Source organism: Lampetra planeri, chromosome 21, assembly GCF_965212315.1.
Source record: "Lampetra planeri chromosome 21, kcLamPlan1.2.h2, whole genome shotgun sequence".
Classification (NCBI taxonomy): Eukaryota; Metazoa; Chordata; class Hyperoartia; order Petromyzontiformes; family Petromyzontidae; genus Lampetra; species Lampetra planeri.
The window spans coordinates 10,421,275-10,444,562 of record NC_136127.1 but is presented as its reverse complement, the minus strand read 5'-3'; the positions used below and the strand labels follow the sequence as shown (position 1 = coordinate 10,444,562).

The 23,288-nt window shown below is 52.2% G+C and overlaps 1 protein-coding gene across 1 annotated transcript in view; it reads left to right on the top strand.

Annotated features, from left to right (window-relative positions):
* Window positions 1-11,883: 11,883 nt before the first annotated feature.
* Window positions 11,884-23,288, top strand: part of LOC144724659 (uncharacterized) — a 17,078-nt gene continuing 5,673 nt past the window's right edge. Inside the window, exon 1 of the mRNA XM_078603958.1 lies at window positions 11,884-12,251. Within this exon, the coding sequence (XP_078460084.1) occupies window positions 11,937-12,251 (315 nt within the window). The 5' untranslated portion in view covers window positions 11,884-11,936. The remainder of the gene's footprint in view (window positions 12,252-23,288) is intronic.

Sequence of the window (23,288 nt, the reverse complement as noted above, 5' to 3'; positions counted from 1 at the left end):
GGGGGGGGGGGTGTGCACAGTACACTATACAATTATAAACATACAATAGAACAATTCAACTTACAACAAAACATTGTTGCAGGGAACAGCTGTAAACCAGGAAGCTAAAAGGGGATGTTTGTGTTGCCACTTATTTTGGCACAATTGCAACAGGACTCCCGATTTGTATTTAAAAAAACAACCATGCGCCTGATCTTCCCCTCGCGATGCGCACATCCCATAGCTCCCCCCCCCCACACACGTTTTGTAAGTCTCCAGAACGTGCGTGTGTATGTTGAACTTCTTTCGCACCGTACGTAGCCAACGCGAGGTGCTGTTTGCACAGAGAGATTGCTCTACAAATCTGAACGGCATCCTCTTTTGAAGCCACCTAATTTACACGCATTTTTTTGTTATATATTCATTTACATGTATGTATACATGTGTGTGTGTGGGTTGTATACACTCTACATATGTATACATATCGTATATATACACACACAAGTCGCTTGCTTGCTACAGTGGCAATGCGGGGGGGGGGGGGGAGAACGGTGGGCAGAGGAGCGCCGCTCACAACAACGAGCGGAGCGCCGGGCGGATTAAACGCGGCGACTTGGGTGAGCGCAGCTGGTGCCACCACCTTGCCAGTGGCAACCCCCCCCCCCACCCCCCAAAGTCGTTCAACCCGTAGCGCCGCCTGGGTTCAGTCTCGTGCCCCCCCCCCCCCAGCGTGCCTTCCGGACACTTCACGTGGCCTCAGAAGTGCACCTAGCCTGCCACGCAAAGCGACACGGTGACGTCGCCGGCACTTCGTGGAGTCATTGGCTCCGCGCGCCAAAGCTTGCAGCTCCGCTGATCAGCGGGTTCGAATTGGATCTCCCGACACCGCGTAGTTGAAGGTGGTTGTCTCACCCCCCACCCCCCGTCACTCGTATGGTCGCCTGTGCCCATCCAACGGCGGTGTTTTTGAATGGGCGCGCCACAGTGGTTGAGGGCAGTGCCGGATGATCCTAGTAGCACAAGTAGCTACTACATATGTAGCAGCTACATATGTAGCAGCTACATATGTAGTAGCTACACATGCTACGGGACCCGCACTTTCAAGGGCCCCCGCGCTAAACGCTTTCAAGCTATCAATTCCGGTTCAGCGATTCTGCACTTGCTCTATTACTATAGTACTAGACCGCCTTCAACTTTTACGAACGACTGGGTGTTTAAGGTTATCGATTTGTTGTATTATCTGGCTGTATAGCAAATGCAAGTAAACAAATTGTGTTTTAATATTTACGTGTTTTTTTTTTATTTAGGGCCCCTTTAACACATTCCTGCGGAGGGAGCTGGTAGGAACGTTGGGTTGCTCGGTCAATGGCCAGGGTCAACGGCGGCGTGGTGTATTCCGCAAATATGCCCGACTGTGAGGGTGGGCACAAGCCGGCGTGAGTAGGTTAAACGTTGATTTTTATAAGGTCACCACGGGGTGACCAGCCCTTCCCTTCCCACCCAGCCCCACCCCTCCCACCCTCCACCCAGCCCCACCCTCCCGATCCAGCCCCTCCCAGCCCCTCCCTCCCCACCCAGCCCCTCCCTGCACGACGGACGGATAGACACAATAATCCCCTGTGGGCTGGTGTAACCAGGAGGTTCCTACCAGTATAACATATGCTACAGGCCCTGCACTAGCTTAAAGCGGCACTAGTTAGGGGTCGATTGGCCGTGGCTTTCACCTGCGGTCAACGGGACGAGGAAGGGGAGAAGGGAAAGCGAAACGACACGAACTCTCTCACTCTCCTGGAGCCCTCGTCGTGGCGAGCGAGAGAGCAGCAGAGCAGCAGACCTCCCTCCCACATTGGCATCGAGCTCCTGAGCATATTTGCCCATACGCAAGAATAGAACAGCGTGTGGGAAATGTCGATGGGCCCAATGTTAGCCTGGACATTGTTCGCCTGTGGACAATGTTAGTCTGTGGGTCCAATGTTGGTTTATGGGCAATGTTAATCTCTGGGTCCAATATTAGTTTATGGGAAATATTAGTCTATAGGCAATGTTAATTTATGGGTCCAGTGTTAGTCTATGGGTCCAATATTGGTTTATGGGAAATGATAGTCTATGGGCAATGTTAGTCTATGGGTCTGGTGTTATTCTCTGGGTCCATTGTCGGTTTACGTGCAGTGTTAGTCTATGGGTCCAATGTTGGTCTATGGACAACGTTAGTCTGTGGGACCAATGTTAATCTTCGAACCAATCGTAAATCACTGTGGTCTGCCCTCATTCAACGGAGGAGGAAGATCAAAACCACACGAACTGTCTGCTGAAGCCCTCTCCTCGTGACAACGCACCTCGACATTGCCATGGGTCCCCCCTCCACCTCTGTCCAGCGTGGCAGAGTAGGCCAACGTCTAAGACATGCTGTCTGGAGCTTACGCTATTCGAGGGCCTTCTGCAAGCAGTGGCGTGAGCGGGAGTCATTGCAGCGCTGCTCCTTTACCTTTGTTTCCTGCAACGTCACGTGGCGTGACGTCTCCTTTGTGACGTCACGGGGTATGGCGCCGCGTGGCCGTCGCGTGGGAGAGCCGTCGTCTGTCCGTCCAGGTGGGCGAGGGTTGCGGTGTTTATCATTTTGGGGCCGAGCATTGAGTGTTTTCAACCGTGCAGAGACGATAAGACGATTGGCGAATAAATTTCGATTTAAAGCTTTCGTGACTGCAGGGATTCATCTTCTTGGTTCTTTCGGTAAAGTCACGTGACTTTACCGAAAGAACCAAGAAGGTGATTGGCGAATGTCAAGTGAACGGGCAGCCAATCGAGAGGGTGTTACGGTGGGGCATGTGGAGCAGAGCCAATTTCTTTGAAATATTTCAAGCGGCAATTGTGGGACAAGTGGCAATCCGCACCTCCGATGAGCGCGCTTGGCTACGTACGGCGCGAAAGAAGTTCAACGTGCACGGTGCAGTACATGCGTGGGTGGAGTGCGTCTTCGAGACGGTTCGCAGCCAGCAAAGAAACGAACCTCAACGCATCGCTGATGTTCCTAAGAATGGCCATTGCCCTAAACGTCTATCAGATCTATTTATTGAAATTTCACCTTCCGAGGCCGTATTATTGACGAATGCTTTATTGTTGGGGGTGGGTGGTATGGGGCAAGGGGTGGCGACCAAACATCGAAGAGCATTTTCAAAAAGAAGACATCTCGTGTGGCAGTAGTTCTTGGGGGGCGACCTTCCGTGGACCCCTGGGGATGCGGCGATGCTCGTGGGATGCAGCCGGCGGAAGTTGTGCAAATTGGGGGTAACATTAGGAACGCATTGTGTGTGTGCGTGCGTGCGCGTTTCACTGTCCATCGCACAGCTATTTGGATGGGTTGATAGCAAGTTAAACGTAACCAAAACTTTATTTTATTTTACCAGGTAAGGCCCACTGAGCTATGTAGCTCTTTTTTCTTCCTCCCAGAAGCGACCTGGCCACACGTGGTAGACCCACGAAGTGGCTCTTGTCATCGTGTGAGAATTTAGAGCGGCCAAACGCTGGATGCATGTTGTCTCCAAATGTGGAAGGGAAAACTGGAGAATGAGAAATCCACGCGACCACGGGGAGAGAGAAACGCAAATGGGTCGGGATCGAACCCACGACCTTCTGTATACCAGGCGAGGTATTTAACGTCTTGCTAAATGGTGTTAAATACCTCGGCTGGCGCTTTTTTGTTTATTAAATTAACGTTTCACAGTGGGAGTTAATTTCTTTGGAAAATGTCTGTTGAGCAGCAGAGGGCAGTGCAGTTAAACAACGTCGTTGTGTTGTACTCTACCCCTCTATGCTCCCGCTGCTTGCCAAATTCACCTCCCCCCGGCACCCCCGCTATAACCCGCACGGTTTGTGGGGGAGACCCTCATCCAGCAGTGGATGAACCAAATAACACGACGATAATAGAGGCCGCTGAGAAGGACCAGGAGGTGGTCTCCAGTTGGTGGAGGAGGAGGGGAAGAATGGTGATGGTGGTGGAGAGGCGAGGTGGTGGTGGAGAAGGGATGGTGGTGGCAGTGCAGGGGGAGTGAGGTGGTGATGGTGGTGGAGGAGAGTGGTGATGTGGAGAGATGAAGGGGTGGTGGAGAGATGAGGATGAGGAGGGATGACGATGGTGGAGGAGGTGTAGGAGGAGGAGTGAAGTGGTGGTGGAGGAGGAGGAGGAGGAGTTAATGGAGAAGAGATGAGATTTTGTGATCGCGGTGGAGGAGAGTTGAGGACGTGGTGATGGTAGCTTCTGAGTGTGCCCACGAATACGTCTCATTCTCTCTCTCTCTCTTCACCTCTCCAAGGCACGCGCGCGCATGTATGTTTAGGCATGTATGTTTAGGCATGTTGTATGCGTGCGGTGGCGATATCCCGCCGAGCACGAAGGCGGCTTTTAATAGCCCCGTGTTTAGAAGACACAACGCATTTAACAGCTTACGTAAGCCAGTGCCCCCTGCCTTCGCCCCCCAGTTACAAGGAGGCTGTTCCTCCCTTGTCTGCCCCTCTGTTTGCCGTCGCTGATTAATCAAAACGTATCCTTACCACTTTAACTTTACACGAGGGGAAGGGTAGTGGTGTTTCGCAGCCGACATTATTATGATTTGTACTTTGATTTGTTTGGGGCGGGCCAGGGGGGGGGGGGGGTCCCATGGTAATGATCTGGCTACATCGCTGGCGTGAAAACCCCGTCAAACGCCACGAACCGAATCGACACAGCCACACAGTCCATTATAGATTTCGATGTAAAGCTTTCGTGACTGCAGGGATTCATCTAATTGGTTATTTCGGTAAAGTCACGTAGAATGGAAATAATAAAATAAAATAAAAACATAATAAAATAATTCTCACGACGTTTCGGCCACAACGCAAGCAGCCGTCCTCAGGTGAAGACAGACATATTCTTCACCTGAGGACGGCTGTTTGCGTTGTGGCCGAAACGTCGTGAGAATTATTTTATTATGTTTTATTTTTATTATTTTATTATTTCCATTCTACGTGACTTTACCGAAAGAACCAAGAAGATGAGTCCATTATAGAGTTTTTTGGTTTTTACGTTAGATCGCGTTAATATAAATGCGTCGTTAAGCAAGCCACCACCCGACACAGACAATTAGTAAAGGTTTGTCACGTAACACAAACAAACGCACATTCGTTACTCGTTGGAGAGTAAATCCACAACAGTTACAATTGTAAAGGCGGGTTTAAGGACACGTTTATATTTACGCGATCTAACCCAACAACCTATTTTATTAATAATATTGGTCGCTAAAGCCATACTTCGTGTTAAACTGCAAGTCAATCAGATTACGTTTTTTATTCTTTTATGGGACACTTTTTTTTGCCGGCATCAAGATGATAACCAAAAAAACACAAGAATAGACTTTAACCGTTTTACGTTAATATCAAAGCATCAACAGTGTTGGGATTTGCTTTTGCCTTTGAGGCTTTACACCATTTGGTTTTGAGTTCTGTGTCGAACACCGCTGCTGAGACGAGGCCACCAAGAACGTCGTCTCTGGTGTAGAACAATCAGTTCCAATGACAATGAATCACATTATTGTTCTTATTACGAGAGCAGTGTTCGTTAGCATGTTTTGTTTTGTGTGTGTGTGCCGCAAGCGTGATGTGTGGTTAATGCAGACTTGATGACGCCTTGCAATGGGTGTGTGTGTCTTATTTGGTGTTTGATACATCTTATCGCCTTCCGTGTTATTGGCAAGAGGGGTAAAGCCAATTGTTGTTTAATCAAATTGTATTTTCACGAGCACAGAGCGTTTAGCAATCGTGCTCATTCGGGGGAAGCTGACGTACTCGTTCTCTGCAATGTGGACTGTCGTTTTTTAGTTGCTCTTGTTGCTGCGATGCTCCCGAACCACGGATCTGTGCCACGGTGGCTAGGAGGTGTTAACTACATCGCCTGGTACACAGGAGGTCGTGGGTTCGCCCTGACCCTGACGCCTGATGTATATTTGGAGTTTGCGTCTCTCTCTCTCTCATCATCACCACAGTGGCTAGGAGATGTTAACTACCTCGCCTGGTACACAGGTCGTCGTGGGTTCCCCCTGACCCTGACGCCTGCTGCTGTATATTTGAAGTTTGCGTGTCTCTCTCCCCGTGGTCGCGTGGATTTTTCTCGGGGTCCCCTGGTTTTTCTCTCCACATTTAGAATCAACATCACGCGTTTAGAGTATTTTGGCTACTATATATTTCCACGTGATAAGCCACTTTGTCGAGCTATAATATGTGGCCAGTTCGCTTCTGAAAAGGAGCTCCACAGCTCCGTGAGCCTTACCTGGTAAACTAAAAATAGTTGATCGTGAGTTAATCCTCTCGTGAAGTAGCCGGTAAACTGGATAAAGGGGGTCATCCTCGTAACGAACAAAAACCACGAACTTAGACAACGCGCCAGTGATTTTTTGTTATCGTTGGAGGTCACTCGCCGACGAGTCGAAGGTCAAATGTCACGCCCAGCATGTAGCTCCGTTAGACGCGCGCCGTTTTCACTTGAAAGCTGCGTTCATGCATCCTCGGGTTAAGATGCAGGAAGCCCGAAATGAGAACGGAGCGACGATTGGCACATGTGCGTTATTAATTATAGCGACGCATGAACATGCGAGCCAACAAACAGCAGGGTAGCTTTATTTCTCGTGCGACGATGTGTACGTACGTCAAACTTCTTCCGCACCGTCCGTGGCCAGCCGCGCTCATCGGCGGCGCGGGGTGAGGAGTTGTCCCGCGTGCCAAACACGAACAGCATTTCGATTGAAATGAGTATTCAATCTCGATGATGATGATTCAAAGTATCATGGCTCCCAGTGGCTTCCCGATATCTGAAGGAGAAGAGCGTGTTCCAGACGGCCGCAGAAGCAGCTCATCCGAAAGGGCGCGGTGCGGTGACCGCCGCCGCCTTTTCCCCGATGGCAGCAGCCAGTGGGTCACAATGCTTCTTCTTCAAGTGAGAACGCCGTCGTGGCTTTGCGTGTCCTCAGTGCAACGTCCTCATTCGCAAGCGCGACCTGGCTCCCCCAAGTGACGGAAACAAATTTAATACGATACAATTACAGCAACAAAGACACGGGTGTGTGTATGGGGAGCGGTGGTGTAGCGGTCAGCGCGCTGCACTACGAACCTGGCGACCCGGGTTCGATTCCCGCTCACGGGCAAACATCAGTGACGATTATATGAACCGGTCCTGGGCCTCCCCTAGGTTGACTCAGCCTCAAATGAGTACCTGGTGCGGTGTGTAAACATTGCCTCTAGGGAGACAAAGGCGGTCGGGCGTGGTGCTGGCCACCCACCCCCTCGTGTACCGTTGCGGCCTTCATAGGTGCGCGCTAACAGCACTTGCCCCTACAGTCTGTTAAGACTATATGGGGGATCTTTGTATTGTGGGGAGTGGTAGTGCAGCGACTCACGCTGCACCAAACTTATTCACGAACCAGTGTGTTTTTTGGTCCTGTTGGGTTAGATCGCGCGCAAATGTGTCGTACACCCCCACCTCCACCCGACACAGCCAAATCAGTAGAACGTGCCCAGTGTGTTACGACGTCTGACACCGTGACGTCGAACCGCCCCGCCCAGCGCCCCGCCCCGCCCCGCCCAGCCACCCCCCGCCCCACAAAAGCGCGGGGCCCGGGGCGGTCGCCCCGATTCGCCGTGCCCCTGTGGACCTTCTCGGGATCATTCGTTGACTCACGGGTGACGATGGCAGCCAGCGGACATAGAACTCAGCCGAGAGGACACGGCGCTCCACCGCGCGCGGAGATGGAGCCATCAAATCGGTCCCATCTGCAGGAACGAGATGCGTTTGCTGCGGCGTCACCAGACCGCGAGTGGTGGGGAGGGGCGCCTGGAGTAGATCTTAATCCAGCAGTGGATAGATCATGGCCGACGATGCCGATGACCGTGATGATGACAACATGGATTCGGCGGTGCAGTTCAGTTTGGGTTCGTGGGTGCCACGGTGGCTAGGAGATGTTAACTACCTCGCCTGGTATACAGGAGGTCGTGGGGGTTCGATCCCAACCCTGACGCCTATTGTGTATTTGAAGTTTGCGTGTCTCTCTCTCTCTCATCATCATCATCATGGTGGCTAGGAGATATCAACTACCTCGCCTGGTCTACAGGAGATCGTCGGTTCGATCCCAACCCTGACGCCTATTGTGTATTTGGAGTTTGCGTCTCTCTCTCTCTCATCATCATCACGGTGGCTCAGAGATGTTAACTACCTCGCCTGGCATACAGGAGGAGGTCGTGGGTTCGATGACAATGCCCGCTGCTGTATATTCGAAGTTTGCGTGTCTCTCTCTCATCATCATCATGGTGGCTAGGAGATGTTAACTACCTCGCCTGGCATACACGAGGAGGTCGTGGGTTCGATGACAATGCCCGCTGCTGTATATTCGAAGTTTGCGTGTCTCTCTCTCCCTGTTTGTCGCGTGGATTTTTCTCCTGCTTCTCCGCTCTTTCCCTCCACATTGACGAGCAACGCGCCTTTAGAGGATCTGGCTGCCTTCTACATTGCCACGTGATGATGACGATGACGATGATCAGCCGCTTCGCCGACCTCTACCCTTCGTGATGGCCAGGTCCGCTTCTTGAAAAAAATAGCTCTCTAGCCCAGCGGGGACCTCACCTGGTAAAATAAAACGAAAACACAGTTAACACCATTGGAACCTCATTTGCCAGTAACAAAATATGATAGTTGGTTTTTGACCCTTTTATCTGGCAACAAAACTGACACCTTTTTTTACGAGGAGTCATGTTTGCACAGACCACAATACCTGCAGTCATGGTGTAAATGCTTACCCCGAGCTCTCATACTCTGATGGTGCATTGTCTTTGAGTTGGGCGCCTTTTGGCGTCATCTGGTCCAACCCATGTGAGACTAGGCTCTAAGGAAAGCTGTCTCGGGTGTAGACCAATCAACTTCAAGGACAGTGCATACATTATCAGAGTTATGTTTTTTGTTTGCATTATGACTGCAGGTATTGTGGTCTATGCAAACATGACTCCTCGTAAAAAAAGGTGTCAGTTTTGTTGCCAGATAAAAGGGTAAAAAAACAATTATCGAAAACACAGTTAGTTACGAAGTCATCGCCCGACCACTCTGCACCGCACGGGGTAGAGGGGGGTGATGTTGGAGTGGGGCCGCAGGGGGGCTAACAGAGGCGGGGGGGGGGGGGGGCGATAGGGTTAGCCGGCACACGCGATGATTCAGGTGATGAGAGAAGGATTAACAAAATGCTCATCGGTACACCCCAGCGGCTATCGAGTGTGCAGGCGGTGCAATTGCGACCGGGGCCCTACGGACCACGGGGGGAGGTGGGGGGGCGAAACTCACCCAGGGTCCGTGCTTGGAGAGCAGGGGACATTGGACAGATTGGGGGGGGGGGGCTCCCCCCCAATTTAATTCCTTGCACCAGGATTTGTGCCAACCGCGCTACCGAGCCACGGATGTGGCTTCATAGTAGTTTGTTGTCCTCCGATTAGCACGTTTGGCTACGTACGGTGCGAACGAAGTTCAACGTCCATACAAAGGTGGTGTCAAAAACGACAAAGAAATGCACGTCTTTAAGAGCGAAACAGAATCCCAGCATGCTCTGCGTGTAAAGCTGCCGTACCATCACTCCGTCTCCGTGGTGAATATTCTCTGTGCCGCGTTCACAATTTTCACATGCCACTCTGTATCGTAAGAAAGTGGGTGGACATATTAATAGGTGAGTAGGTGGGTGGGTGGGTGAGTGAGTGAGTAATTCGTTGCGTGGGTAGATGGGGAAAGTTCGTAGCTGGTTGAGTGGGTTGGTGGATGGGTAGGTGGATAAACATGTTAGGTGGACGGGTGGGTGAGACAGTCAGTGGTTTGTGGATGAGAGAGTGAGTCTGTATGTGGATGTGTAAACGAGTGTGGGAGTTCGTGTATCGGCAAGTGATTGGCGAGTAGATAGTTGAGTCGCTGGGCAGGTGAGTGGGTCGGTGTGTAGATGAGTGGGTGGCTGAGTGGTTCGTTAAGATGAATGAGTTGGTAGGTGATTGCGTAAGTCGGTGGATAGGTATGCATATGAGTGAGTATATAGGTGGGTGGGGATGTTGCTGATTGCGTGTGTGCATAGGTGTGGGGGAGCGGTGGCGCAGTGGTTAGCGCGCTGCGCTACGAACCCAGCAAACACCTGAGTTCGACTCCCGCTCACGTAACACCAAGTTGAGCGAGAAGGTAGTTTAGTGCCTAGGTAGCTGAGTCAGAGAATAGTTGAGTGGCTGTGAAGTTGAATGGCTGGGTAGTTGAGTTAGTGAGTCGTTGAGATATTGCGTAATTGACTTCCTGGGTAGTTGAGTCACTGGATAGTTGAATGGCTGTGTAGTTGAGTGACGGCGTAGCTGGGTGGCTGGGTAGTTGAGTGACGATGTAGCCGATGTGGTGGTGGTGGTGGTTTCGGCGTGCGCGATATAAAAACACTCGCAGGGCTGCCGTGGGTGGGGTCACAGCCACCAGCGCGGAGTGTCGCTCACGGCCTCCCCCCTCCCCTCCCTCCCTCCCACGCCGCCGCCACCGCCTCCACCAAACCCCTCCACACACCCCGCCCCGCCAGCTTCAAAAGCGCCGCTTCCAGCTCCAGCAGCCCCCCCCCTCTCTCTCCAACGTCCTCCAGAACGCGCTCGCTCGAGAGAGAGAACGAGAGACGAGGAGGAGGTGGTGGAGGTGGTAGTGGAGGTGTTGGTGGAGGAGGTAGTGGTGGAGGTCTCCCAGGCGCGGCACTCTTCGCACAGCGCCGGGCTCCAACTTTTCATTTGCAACCACGAGTCCGAGGGACTGCGGTTGAGAGCCCCAGCAGCAGCAGCAGCGGCAGCAGCAGCAGACAAGGCGGCTTTGGCAGCTCGGGGCGAGTGGTGTGCGCTTCTGCAAGAGCGCTTCAACAATAGGCGTGCCCGGTTGCTTTGGCCCCTGGGTTTGTGTGTGAGGAGGGCTGCTTGCTGGTTTGTGTCTTGGTACTGGCCACACGCACACACACGGACAGAGACGGAGGGACACGCGCGCACGCAGCCTGCAGCATTCACCGACAACTCAGCCACCACCAACAGCGATATCGTTATCAGCAGCGGGAGCACCGCCACCATTAACAGCGGCAGCGGTGGTAATAGCAGCAGCAGCAGCAGCAGCAACAGGTTCAGCAGCATCACCAGCAGCAGCAGCAGCACCACTATCAGCAATACACAATTACCATCATCATCAGCAATACACAATTACCATCATCATCAGCAATACACAATTACCATCATCATCAGCAATACACAATTACCATCAGCATCAGCAATATACAATCACCATAATCATCACCATCAGCAATACACAAGTACCATAATCACCACCATCAGCAACACACAATCACCATCATCATCAGCAATACACAATTACCATCATCACCATCATCATTACCATCAGCAATACACAATTACCATCATCACCATTAGCAATACACAATTACCATCATCACCATCAGCAATACACAATTACCATCATCACCATCAGCAATACACAATTACCATCATCACCATCAGCAATACACAATTACCATCATCACCATCAGCAATACACAATCACCATCAGTGTCACCATGACCAACACAACATTACCACAAGCATCACCACAGGCATCATCGTTAGCAGCAACACAATCGCCATTGTCACCACCAACACCACCACCAGCACCACCCACAACACGATCGCCATCTGTACCATCATCATCAGCTGTAGCAGCGCCATCGCCACCACCGCCACCACCGTCGTCAGCAGCTGTAGCGGCACCACCACGACCACCATCCAGCAGCAGCAGCAGCACACAGCCGGGCACCCAGCTGACATCTTGCGGCGGCGGCAGCATGGGGCGAGATTGTCGCCACCTGGACCATCTCCTCGCCCATCGGCGGGGCGCGTCGCTCTCCTCCTCATCACCGATGCCGCCGCTGTCTGTCAGCATCCTCCTGCTGCTGCTGCTGCTCCTGCTGCTGCTGCTGGCGCCTCAGCCGGCAGAGTCCTGCGGACCCGGTCGCTTGAACGGGGGCCGGTGGCGCCCGGCGCGCAAGCTGACGCCGCTCGCCTACAAGCAGTTCGTGCCCAACGTGGCCGAGAAGACGCTGGGCGCGAGCGGCCGCTACGAGGGGAAAATCGCGCGCGGCTCCGAGAGGTTCCGGGAGCTGACGCCCAACTACAACCCCGACATCGTGTTCAAGGACGAGGAGAGCACCGGGGCCGACCGCCTCATGACGCAGGTGAGGAGGGTGCCTTGATTGGGGGCGGGGGGGGGGGTTAGGTGAGGATGAGGATGGATGATGATTATGATGATGATGGGGATGAGGATGTGGAGGAAGATGATGACGATGATGATGATGACGACGAGGATGATGATGACGAGGAAGATGATGATGACGAGGAAGATGATGATGACGAGTAAGATGATGATGACGAGGAAGATGATGATGACGAGGAAGATGATGATGACGAGGAAGATGATGATGACGAGGAAGATGATGACGACGAGGATGATGATGACGACGAGGATGATGATGACGAGGATGATGATGACAAGGATGATGATGACGACGAGAAAGATGATGACGACGAGGATGACGAGGATGATGATGACAAGGATGATGATGACGACGAGGATGATGATGATGACGACGAGGAAGATGACGAGGATGATGATGATGTAGAGAAGGATGTGGAGGAAGATGATGACAAGGATGATGATGATTATGAAGAAGAGGATGATGTGGTTGTGGAGTAAGAGGAGGATGTGGAGGAAGTGGAGGAAGCCGATGATTATTGGGATGAGAAGAATGGGGATGAGGATGATGAGGATGATGATGGGGATGAGCAGGGGCATGTGGAGGATGATGATGATGAGGGCGAGGTTACAAGAGAGGGCGGAGGAGCGACGCTCACAGCAGCGAGCGGAGCGCCGGGTGGATGAAACGCCCGCAGGGTGAGGAAGCATGCAGGTGGTGTTCGTGGTGTTGGTGGTGGTGGTGGTGTTCGTGGTGTTGGTGGTGTTGGTGGTTCATCCTTTGCCAGTCATATCTGCCAAGTCAACAACCCGTGAGTTTATGGGTCTCGAGGCGAGTTTATGGGTGTATATGCGAGTCTGTGGGTCTCGATGTGAGTCTCTGGGTCTCGATGTGAGTTTATCTCCATATATATAAAAGGCAAAGTTGTGATTATGTGTGCCTGTTCAAAATGTTTAGCGTACTTCCCGACATGCAATACACTTGAAATTTGCTATGTGGGTACTTTCTAGACTGTACACCATGCAAACATTTTTAAAAGACACTTTTGGGGGGGGGGAGCTCAATAATGTATATATTTTTTGCACGGCAAGTTAGCGGTGACGTCAAATCTGTCATGTGACCCGCGCATGTGGAAGCGTAACGCATTGTAGTGTAGTGGTTAGCGCGCTGCGCTACGAACCCGGTGACCCGAGGTCGATTCCCGCGCCACACCGGTGACGATTATTTTAACCGGTCCTGGGCCTCCCCTAGGTCGACTCAGCCTCAAACGAGGAACTCGGGTCCTGTGTGAACATCGCCGGGCGTGGTGAATTCAAGTCCCGGGCGAAGCCGGGTAGTAAAGCTAGTGGGTGTATATGCGAGTCTATGGGTCTCGATGTGAGTCTATGTGTCTCGATGTGAGTCTATGCGTCCCAGTCAGTACTATATATGGGTCTCTGTGTGAGTCTGTGGGTGTATATATGAGTATAATGCACTCGGTGGTGAATATTGGGTCCCAGTGTGAGTACTGCATATGGGTCTCTATGTAAGTCCATTGGTGTCTGTGTGAGTTCTATTGTTCCCTATGTGGGGTACACGGTGCTCTGCGAATCTATGGATCTCTGCCTTCCTTGCATGGCCGATGATGATGATGTTGTTGTTATCGAGCAACAACGAGTTTGAGAGTTGACGGCCCACTGGGTGATTGGTTTGGTGGACGCGCGCTCGCGGCGCTTGCCACCTGTCCCGATTCGAGCCGGGACGATCAAAGACAGCGCGTGCCGCGTCCGTGTCCTTCGTGACGACGGGGGAGCGGTGGTGCAATGGTTAGCGCGCCGCGCCACGACATCACCTGGCGAGCCGAGTTCGATTCCCGCTCAAGCGAGTGACGATCGTCTGACGCGCTCCTGGGCCCTCCACCTAGGTCCACTCGGCCTCAAATGACGACCCCGGTGCGATGTTTTGCTCAACAATTGCCACTTGGGGAGGCTCAGGTGGCAACCCTCACCCCACCCTACCTGTTCACTAGACTGTTGGGGCAAGTGCTGTTAGCGAGCACCTCGACACGGCACACAACAACGGTAGGTGGCCAACACCACGCCCGACCGCCTTTGTCTCCCCAGTGGCGATGTGTACACGTCCTTATTACAACAAGTACTCATTTGAGGCCGAGGCCACCTAGGGGAGACCCAGTGCTGGTTCGGATAATCTTCACGGACCGCTGCACCTACCGCTCCCCACCCAACCTATTAATTCGCACACTGATTCAGCCATTCATTTGAATTCACTCACCCACTCCTTCATTCATTCATTCTGTCACTCATTCATATCCCAAGTCACTCACTGACCCACTCACTCACTTACCCACTCACTCGCCCACTCACTCGCCCACTCACTCGCCCGCTCACTCACCCGCTCACCCACTCACCCACTCACTCACTCCCCACCCACTCACTCACTCACCCACCCACTCACTCACCCACCCACTCACCCACTCACTCACTCCCCACCCACTCACTCACCTACTCACCCACTCACTCACCCACCCACCCACTCACTCACCCACCCACTCACCCACCCACTCACCCACTCACTCACCCACTCACTCACCCACCCACCTAGTGCTGTGTGTAGTAAACATCGCCACTAGGGAGACAAAGGCGGTCGGGCGTGATGCTGGCGACCCATCCCCTCGTGTACCGTTCCGGCCTTCATAGGTGCCCCAACGGTCTGTTCAGGCTTTCTGGGGGATCTTTGTCTTTGTTTATCTTTGGTGATATTGTGCTGACGATCTCGTCGGGAAAGCTGCAGAGTTCGACCCAGGCTGTCTGAGAACCGTCCCCCGGGTGTTGCTCTCTGGGAAAGGTGGCGACCCGAACGAACGCGACGAACGCGGCGTGCGCATCACTCTGAACGCGTAATTACGAGTCGCCGGGTCGGGTGGGCGAGTAGGTGAACCCACGTGCAGAGTCATACCACACACACACACACTCGCGTGCGGTATGAAGAAGACACGTATGAAGCAGACATCAACATGTACTGTTCACGCATGTGCACATGCGTACATGCGATGAGTGGCAGTGGAGCGGGTTGCGCTACGCTGCGCTACGAACCCGGCGACCCGAGTTCGATTCCCGCTCACGGCCACCAACACCGGTGACGATTGTCTGAACCGGTCCTGGGCCTCAAATGCGTACCTGGCGCGGTGTGCAGTAAACATCGCCACTGGGGATACAAAGACGGCCGGGCGTGGTGTTGTGGCCACCCAACCACGCTCGTGTGCCTTTTCGGCCTTCGTAGGTGCTCGCTCACAGCACTTGCCCCAACAGTCTGTTGAAGGATGCACAGAGGGGGGGGGGTGAATATTTGTCTTTGTTGTGTCATCGCGAACACGCAAGTGCACTTCACGATGACGCGCTGAAGAGGTCTCGACAGACGGGGTGGGGGGGGGGCTTGCACATTACGCACGAAGACACTCATCGTAGCGCTTATTCACATAGTCAGCAACAACAACAACAGCACACAGATCCCTCGCCCCATAGCCATACAGACTGTTTGCTGTTAGCGAACAGGCACGATGAGGTCGTGCGCTGTGCGCATTGTGCCCGGCCGCCTTTGTCTTCTCACTGTCTCGTGCTGGTGTACCAGTTCAGCACGTGGTAGGCTTTCGCGATTGATATCATCCACAATAGAGATTTTTTTGCGCGTGAATATATGAATGTGTCGTTAAACCCGCCACCACCCGACACAGCCAATTAGTTAAAAGTTTGTCGCGTAAACAGAACGTGACCAATTAGTTACTAGTACAGCACACCGGTGCGGTAAACGTCTCTGCAGACACGTTTGACGGAGTCCCCAGATAGCCTTAACAGACTGCGCTTGTTAGCGAGCGCCTGTTAAGGCCCAACCCAGCGGTGATGTTTACACACCGCACCGCGAGAGTAGACATCGTGGGGGGGGGGGGGGCGATTCGATAATTATTCGGCATCGATGTTGTTGGGGCTGTGAGCGAGAATCGAACTCGGGGTCGCCCGGGTGGTTCGTAGCACCAGTGCGCTAACCATTGCGCCACCGCTCGCGGCAATACGCACTGGCAAATTACGTAACTCGGCACGGACGTTCGATGATCGTGACGAGTCGTCACGTGGAGTCGGAGCCTCTAAACTAAACTCTTTATTTGTTTTATTGTTACAGGTAAGGCCCTGCACTGAGCTGATTGGCTCTCTTGTCAGACTCGATCTGGCCACAAATAAGAGCTCAGCGAAGTGGCTTATCACGTGGACATTGATAGCAGTCGACAATTACTCTAAACGCGTGACGTTGATTCTTAATGTGGAGAGAACAATCCACGTTACTACGCAAAGAGAGAGAGAGGGACACGCAAACTCCAAATATACAGCAGCAGGCGTCAGGGTCGGGATCGAACCCACGACCTCCTGCATACCAGGCGAGGTAGTTAACATCTCCTAGCCACTGTGATGATGAGAGAGAGAGAGACGCAAACTCCAAATATACAGCAGGCGTCAGGGTCGGGATCGAACCCACGACCTCCTGTATACCAGGCGAGGTAGTTAACATCTCCTAGCCACTGTGATGATGAGAGCGAGAGAGACGCAAACTCCAAATATACAGCAGGCGTCAGGGTCGAACCCACGACCTCCTGCATACCAGGCGAGGTAGTTAACATCTCCTAGCCACCGTGATGATGATGAGAGAGAGAGACACGCAAACTCCAAATATACAGCAGGCGTCAGGGTCGGGATCGAACCCACGACCTCCTGTGTACCAGGCGAGGTAGTTAACATCTCCTAGCCACCGTGATGATGATGAGAGAGAGAGAGACACGCAAACTCCAAATATACAGCAGGCGTCAGGGTCGGGGTCGAACTCACGACCTCCTGTGTACCAGGCGAGGTAGTTAACATCTCCTAGCCACCGTGATGATGATGAGAGAGAGAGAGACACGCAAACTCCAAATATACAGCAGGCGTCAGGGTCGGGGTCGAACTCACGACCTCCTGTGTACCAGGCGAGGTAGTTAACATCTCCTCGTCACCGTGGCTTCTACGGTGACGGTAGCATTCGCGGTCGTACTCGTCCGAGTTGTCGTACTCGTGAACGGGACTCGCGCCTGAATTACTTAGCCACGCATGACGATGTTGCCGACGACGATTAGGGAATGTAAATCACGAAAGTGGAGTTTTGCTGCAGTATTATATGCAGTATGGTATAATGCGCATGTAATATACGCAATTCTCTGTCAACCCCTTATCAGTGCCTAGCTTGTTACAGACCAATTCAGACCTTGTTGGTCACCCCTTCCCCCTTATTAACCTCAACGTTCATCCGACAAAGTCCCATCACAAGGGAGATACACAAACGCAGAGACAATTTTCTTTTTTGCCCGTAATGAAACGGCTGTAACGCCGTGTGAACCTGAAAACTCGACTTACCTGCACAAGAATACGGAGTAAACCGCGTGGGTTGACGGCTATGGATACGATTTCGCACTGAATGCATTTACACAACTCACAAGTATAATGTCACCTATCACGACCATCACAGCCTTTCATGTCACCACCAACATCACAATCATCATAACCACCACCGTCATCGTTATGATCTGTGCAATCATTATCACATTCACAATCATTGTCACAATCATGATCACATTCACGATCATGATCACATTCACGATCATGATCACATTCACGATCATGATCACATTGACGATCATGATCACATTCACAATCATGCTCACATTCACGATCATGATCACATTCACAATCATTGTCACATTCACGATCATTGTTTACAATGACACAGTCGTCACGTTTGCGCCCGAGCGAAACGAATCTTGGCTAAAATGTTCGCGTCGCAGACCCCATTTGTGTACTCGCGGTATGGAAAATGTAAACAAACATCCAACGCCGGGTTGTTGATCATGGGGGTTGTTTGACCATACTTCACCACGATGGTCTTTTACTATCTTCTTGGTTCTTTCGGTAAAGTCACGTAGAATGGAAATAATAAAATAATACAAATAAAACATAATAAAATAATTCTCACGACGTTTCGGCCACAACGCAAGCAGCCGTCCTCAGGTGAAGAACAGGTCTGCCAGAAAGACAGCGTCTCATTCAGCGTCTCATTCAGACGCTGTCTTTCCGACAGACCTGTTCTTCACCTGAGGACGGCTGCTTGCGTTGTGGCCGAAACGTCGTGAGAATTATTTTATTATGTTTTATTTTTATTATTTTATTATTTCCATTCTACGTGACTTTACCGAAAGAACCAAGAAGATGAATCCCTGCAGTCACGAAAGCTTTAAATAGGTATTTACTAGTTAAGAAGTTGGCTTTTGCGAGGAGGAGGAGGGGGGGGGGGGTGTAGATCCAGAATATTGTTTATGTCTCTCTGTATATATGTTGAATTTCTTTCGCACCGTACGTAGCCAATCGTGCCAATCGCCGCCGATGTGACTCGTGACCGGGACTCGAACCCGGGTGCGCCAGGGTTTCTCAGCAACAGCAGCAGCGCATTCTCACCAAAACCAAGCAACCCCACCACTCTCTAACCCCTCCCTCCCGCCCCCACCCTCGCCCTCCCCTTTCTCGATTTAAGGCCTCGACACAGAGGCGTAGTTTCTTTTTGTGCCTATGTTTGCTCTCTCTCTATGTATCTCTGTGATATCTGTCTGCTTATATGTCTGTCTATGTTTCTGGTTCTGTGTTTAATCTCTCTCTCAAATTTAGCATTCTCAGGAAGAACGTAATCAACCAGGTAGGGTGTTGACGGTTATGTTATCCGACTCTCTGTTGTATTACATTACATTTCTAAGTATACCAGATTTGTGTTTCTAGTTAATTTATACCTGATGATGATTGCTTGTGTTGCAATCGAAACGTCGTATGCTAGTATTTAATTTAATTTATTATTGTATCTTTATACGTGACTTTACCGAAAGAACCAAAGAATAATTCCTGCAGTCACGAAAGCTCCAAATTAAGTTTCTACCCCACCACGTCCACGCGTTTATCACCCTCGACCACACTCCATCCACCGCAGCAAGAAGGCCCTCCTCCTCCCCGATCTAACGCGGCGTAATTAACAATCGCCTGCCCGGCACCTGCAGCAAATCCGGCCCAGGTGTGGTGGCCCAGGTGTGGTGACCCAGGTGTGGTGGCTTAGCGGTAGAGCGACCGACTCGGCTCATCATCTCTCCCAGGAGGGAGGGGGAGAGGGGTGGCGCTAAAATGCTTAAAACGAGTACCACGTTTCTGCGTCCGTCAACATTTTGCCTGTCCTGTGGATAATGTACTCGTCACCCGGCAGTGGAAAGGGATGCGGAATTACCACCGCCGTTACCCGAGGGCTGCGTGAACGGCTGACGAGCTTGTCAATCAACCTTGGTGCTTATTTGGGCAGGGAATCGCGGTGATTTGGTGACTCCGGAACCGATGACAACAACAAAAATCGCTCCATCTCCATCCGTGGATGTCTCCACTCTCGCACTCTCTCTCGGACATGTTCCATTCCATGTTATTTCAAATATGCGTGCACGCACGCGCACGCACACGCACGTGTGTGTATATATATAAATACGTATAAATGAATTTAGCACTTTGTTCAACCAAATTAACCGTGGCTCCGAGCCCGCTCCTTCATAGCTGCCGATCCAGGCGTCGGGCGACCGGGTTAATATTAGCGTTTGTATTGGAAAGATTATTTTAGCAGTCGACACGAGCGTGTGGCGAGGCATAGCGGCGCGGCAGCCGCGACATTCACGGCTCCCCCTCCCTCCCCTCCCTCCCCTCTCTCCCCCTCTCTCCCTCTCTCCCTCCCCTCCCTCCCCTCCCTCCCCTCCTTTTTTTTTAATCAAAGATATAACGCGGGTTTTCCGTGTAACATTAGTCCCATTGTGTATTACTGTGTTCATAGACACCAACAAGAAACACAAATCACCCTCAAAAAACCCATCACCAGATCCCCTGCTGCTGCGCTACCAGCACCATAGCGGCGAAGGCACCTCCCCTCCCTCCCCTCCCTCCCCTCCCCTCCCTCCCCTCCCTCCCCTCCCTCCCTCCCTCCCTCCCCTCCCCTCCCTCCCTCCCTCCCTCCCTCCCTCCCTCCCTCCCTCCCTCCCTCCCCTCCCTCCCTCCCGTCCCCTCCACCCCCCTCCTTTTGTGGCCACGGAGATAATTTTACGACTTCGAAGCCGCTCGCGTGGACGCTTTGCGCCGTGCTGCGGCAGAATTCGCTGACACGTGCGAGGCACTGGAGGGGAGGTGGCGTTGGGTTGGTGGTGGTGGTGGGGGGGGTGGGGGGCACGCGGCTGGTTTTGTTTGGGGGGGGGCTGGACCTTGTGACGTGGCCAGCACTCGCGGAGACGCGCTCCTGAAAAGTATCGTCGCGTTCGGCGACAAACGACGAAGCCTCGGTGACTTGAGCCGGGCAAGCGGCGTTTTTGGTGGTCGCAAGGATCGCGGGTCACCGCCCCAACCCCCCCTGGTGACCTTCAGTGCGGCCCCCTAACATGCGGTCCCTGACAATACACAGAGTGTGACCCCCCCCCCCATCATCATCATCGTGCTGCTGTCAAACTCCCGGCGATTTCAAACGGTGTGGCGTCCCCTCCACACACCGATGATGTCTTCTCGGATTGTAAATGTTGTGGCTTGGCTCTCCGACACATAACCGGCGTGCTGTGCTAGTGACGAATTGGCCACGTTCTTCTTCTTGGTTCTTTCGGTAAAGTCACGTAGAAGGGAAGTAATACAATAATAAAAATAAAACAAAATAAAATATTATTATAATAAATTATTCTATTTTATTATATTATTTTATTATATTATATTATTATATTATTTTATTATGTTTTATTTTTATTATTTTATTACTTCCCTTCTACGTGACTTTACCGAAAGAACCAAGAAGATGAATCCCTGCAGTCACGAACGCTTTAAATGGCCACGTTCTGTTTACGTGACAACCCTTACTAGTTGGCTGTGTCGGGTGGTGGTGGGATTAACGACACATTTAATGACACGTAAATCTAACCCCCCTCCACCTCAAAGAAACCCCCTCTAGTATCGATGATGTATTACCGGCGCAAGTAGCTTCCCTAGCCTCGATCTCTCCCCCCATGAAAATGAGTGACTAACACTGAACTAAGAGCATTGGCTGGGATTTGTGGAGCAGCCTTTCGTGATCAGCGTGAAGATCCCGGGGGGAGGGGGGGGGTCGTGGGGTGGGGTGGCTCTCGGCACCAGCAAGCCAAGCGAAAGCACGGAGACCCAAGTAACTCGAGGGGGTTGCCCGCATTTGATGAACACAATCTTTCTCGCGCGTTTCGCGTCAACGGCTCCAATCTTGATAATTGTTTTTTTACCCTTCTATCTAGCAACAAACAGACACCTTTTTTTACAAGGAGCCATGTTTGCATAGACCACAATACCTGCAGTCATAATGCAAATATTCATCTGGTCCAACCCATGTGAGACTAGGCTCTAAGGAAAGCTGTCTCGGGTGTGGACCAATCGACTTCAAGGACAGTGCATACATTATCAGAGTTATGGTTTTTTTTGTTTGCATTATGACTGCAGGTATTGTGGTCTATGCAAACATGACTCCTTGTAAAAAAGGTGTCAGTTTTGTTGCCAGATAGAAGGGTAAAACACCAATTATCATGTATTTACTGGCAAATGAGATTCCAATGGTGTAAATGCTTACCCCGAGCTCTCATACTCTGATGGTGCATTGTCTTTGAGTTGTGCGCCTTTTGGCGTCATCTGGTCCAACCCATGTGAGACTAGGCTCTAAGGAAAGCTGTCTCGGGTGTGGACCAATCAACTTCAAGGACAGTGCATACATTATCAGAGTTATGTTTTTTGTTTGCATTATGACTGCAGGGTATTGTGGTCTATGCAAACATGAGGGTTGGCCTGAGGGTGGGGGTGAGGGTGGGGGGTGAGGGTGGGGGTGGTGGGGGGAGTCTTCAGATTCCGACAGAAGCAACGATGCTGATGTACGGCGCAGTGGGAGGGAGGTGGGAGGGAGGTGGGAGGGAGGTGGGAGGGAGGTGGGAGGGAGGTGGGAGGGAGGGGTGGGGGATCATCGGAGTCCCTGTTTAGCGACAGCTTGTTTGTTCTGAGATGCGTGCTCTGGTATAATTGGAGATTCCAATGATAAATTAAGGACGCAGTGTCTCTTTTGCCCTCCATGTAGAAGTTGGTTCACGTCTTCATTCATTTAGTCTTCGTCTACTTCTTCGTCGTCTTGCTTATCGTCGGGGCACGCGACTGAATAACCTTCAGGTTGCAGTGCGCCCGAGTGCCGCATTCACGACAAGCGGGGCAACTCGGACACCTGCACGGGGCGCAGAGTCGTGGTTCGCATGGGTCCTGGCGCGAGCAAAGTGACACTCACCTTCGGTCGTCCAATCGCACGTTCCTCCTGGCAACCCCATCATCCACATCATAGTCATCCTCCTCATCTATTGTCATCATCCTCATCCTCCTCGTCGCAGCTCCGCTCACCTGGAATTCCTTCCCTCCCTCACCTCCCCTCCCCACCTACCAATCCCACCTACCTCCCTCCCTCCCCTCACCGACCAACCCCCACCCCCCTCCCACTGCGCCGTACATCGGCATCGTTGCTTCTGTCGGAATCTGAAGACTCCCCCCCCACCACCCCCATCCTTACCCTCACCTCCACCCCCCACCCTCACCCCCCCACCCTCACCCCCCACCCTCACCCCCACCCTCACCCCCACCCTCACCCCCACCCTCACCCCCACCCCTCTCTCTCTGATTGAGTCTCTCGTTCCTGTTCAAGTTCAGTGTTGTTCACTTTATAACATTGAACTTGACGAATAAATAACTAAAATTTGGAGGTGGGGGGGGGGCACTTCGCTCCTCTTCCTTAGCCCGGCGCCTGCCCTCCCCCCTTTTCTATCACGCCCCCCCCCCCCCACGCAGCGTGCAGTTCAACCGCCTGCACACCCGCTAGCGACTCGCCGCTCGCGTGTGAAGGTGTTCA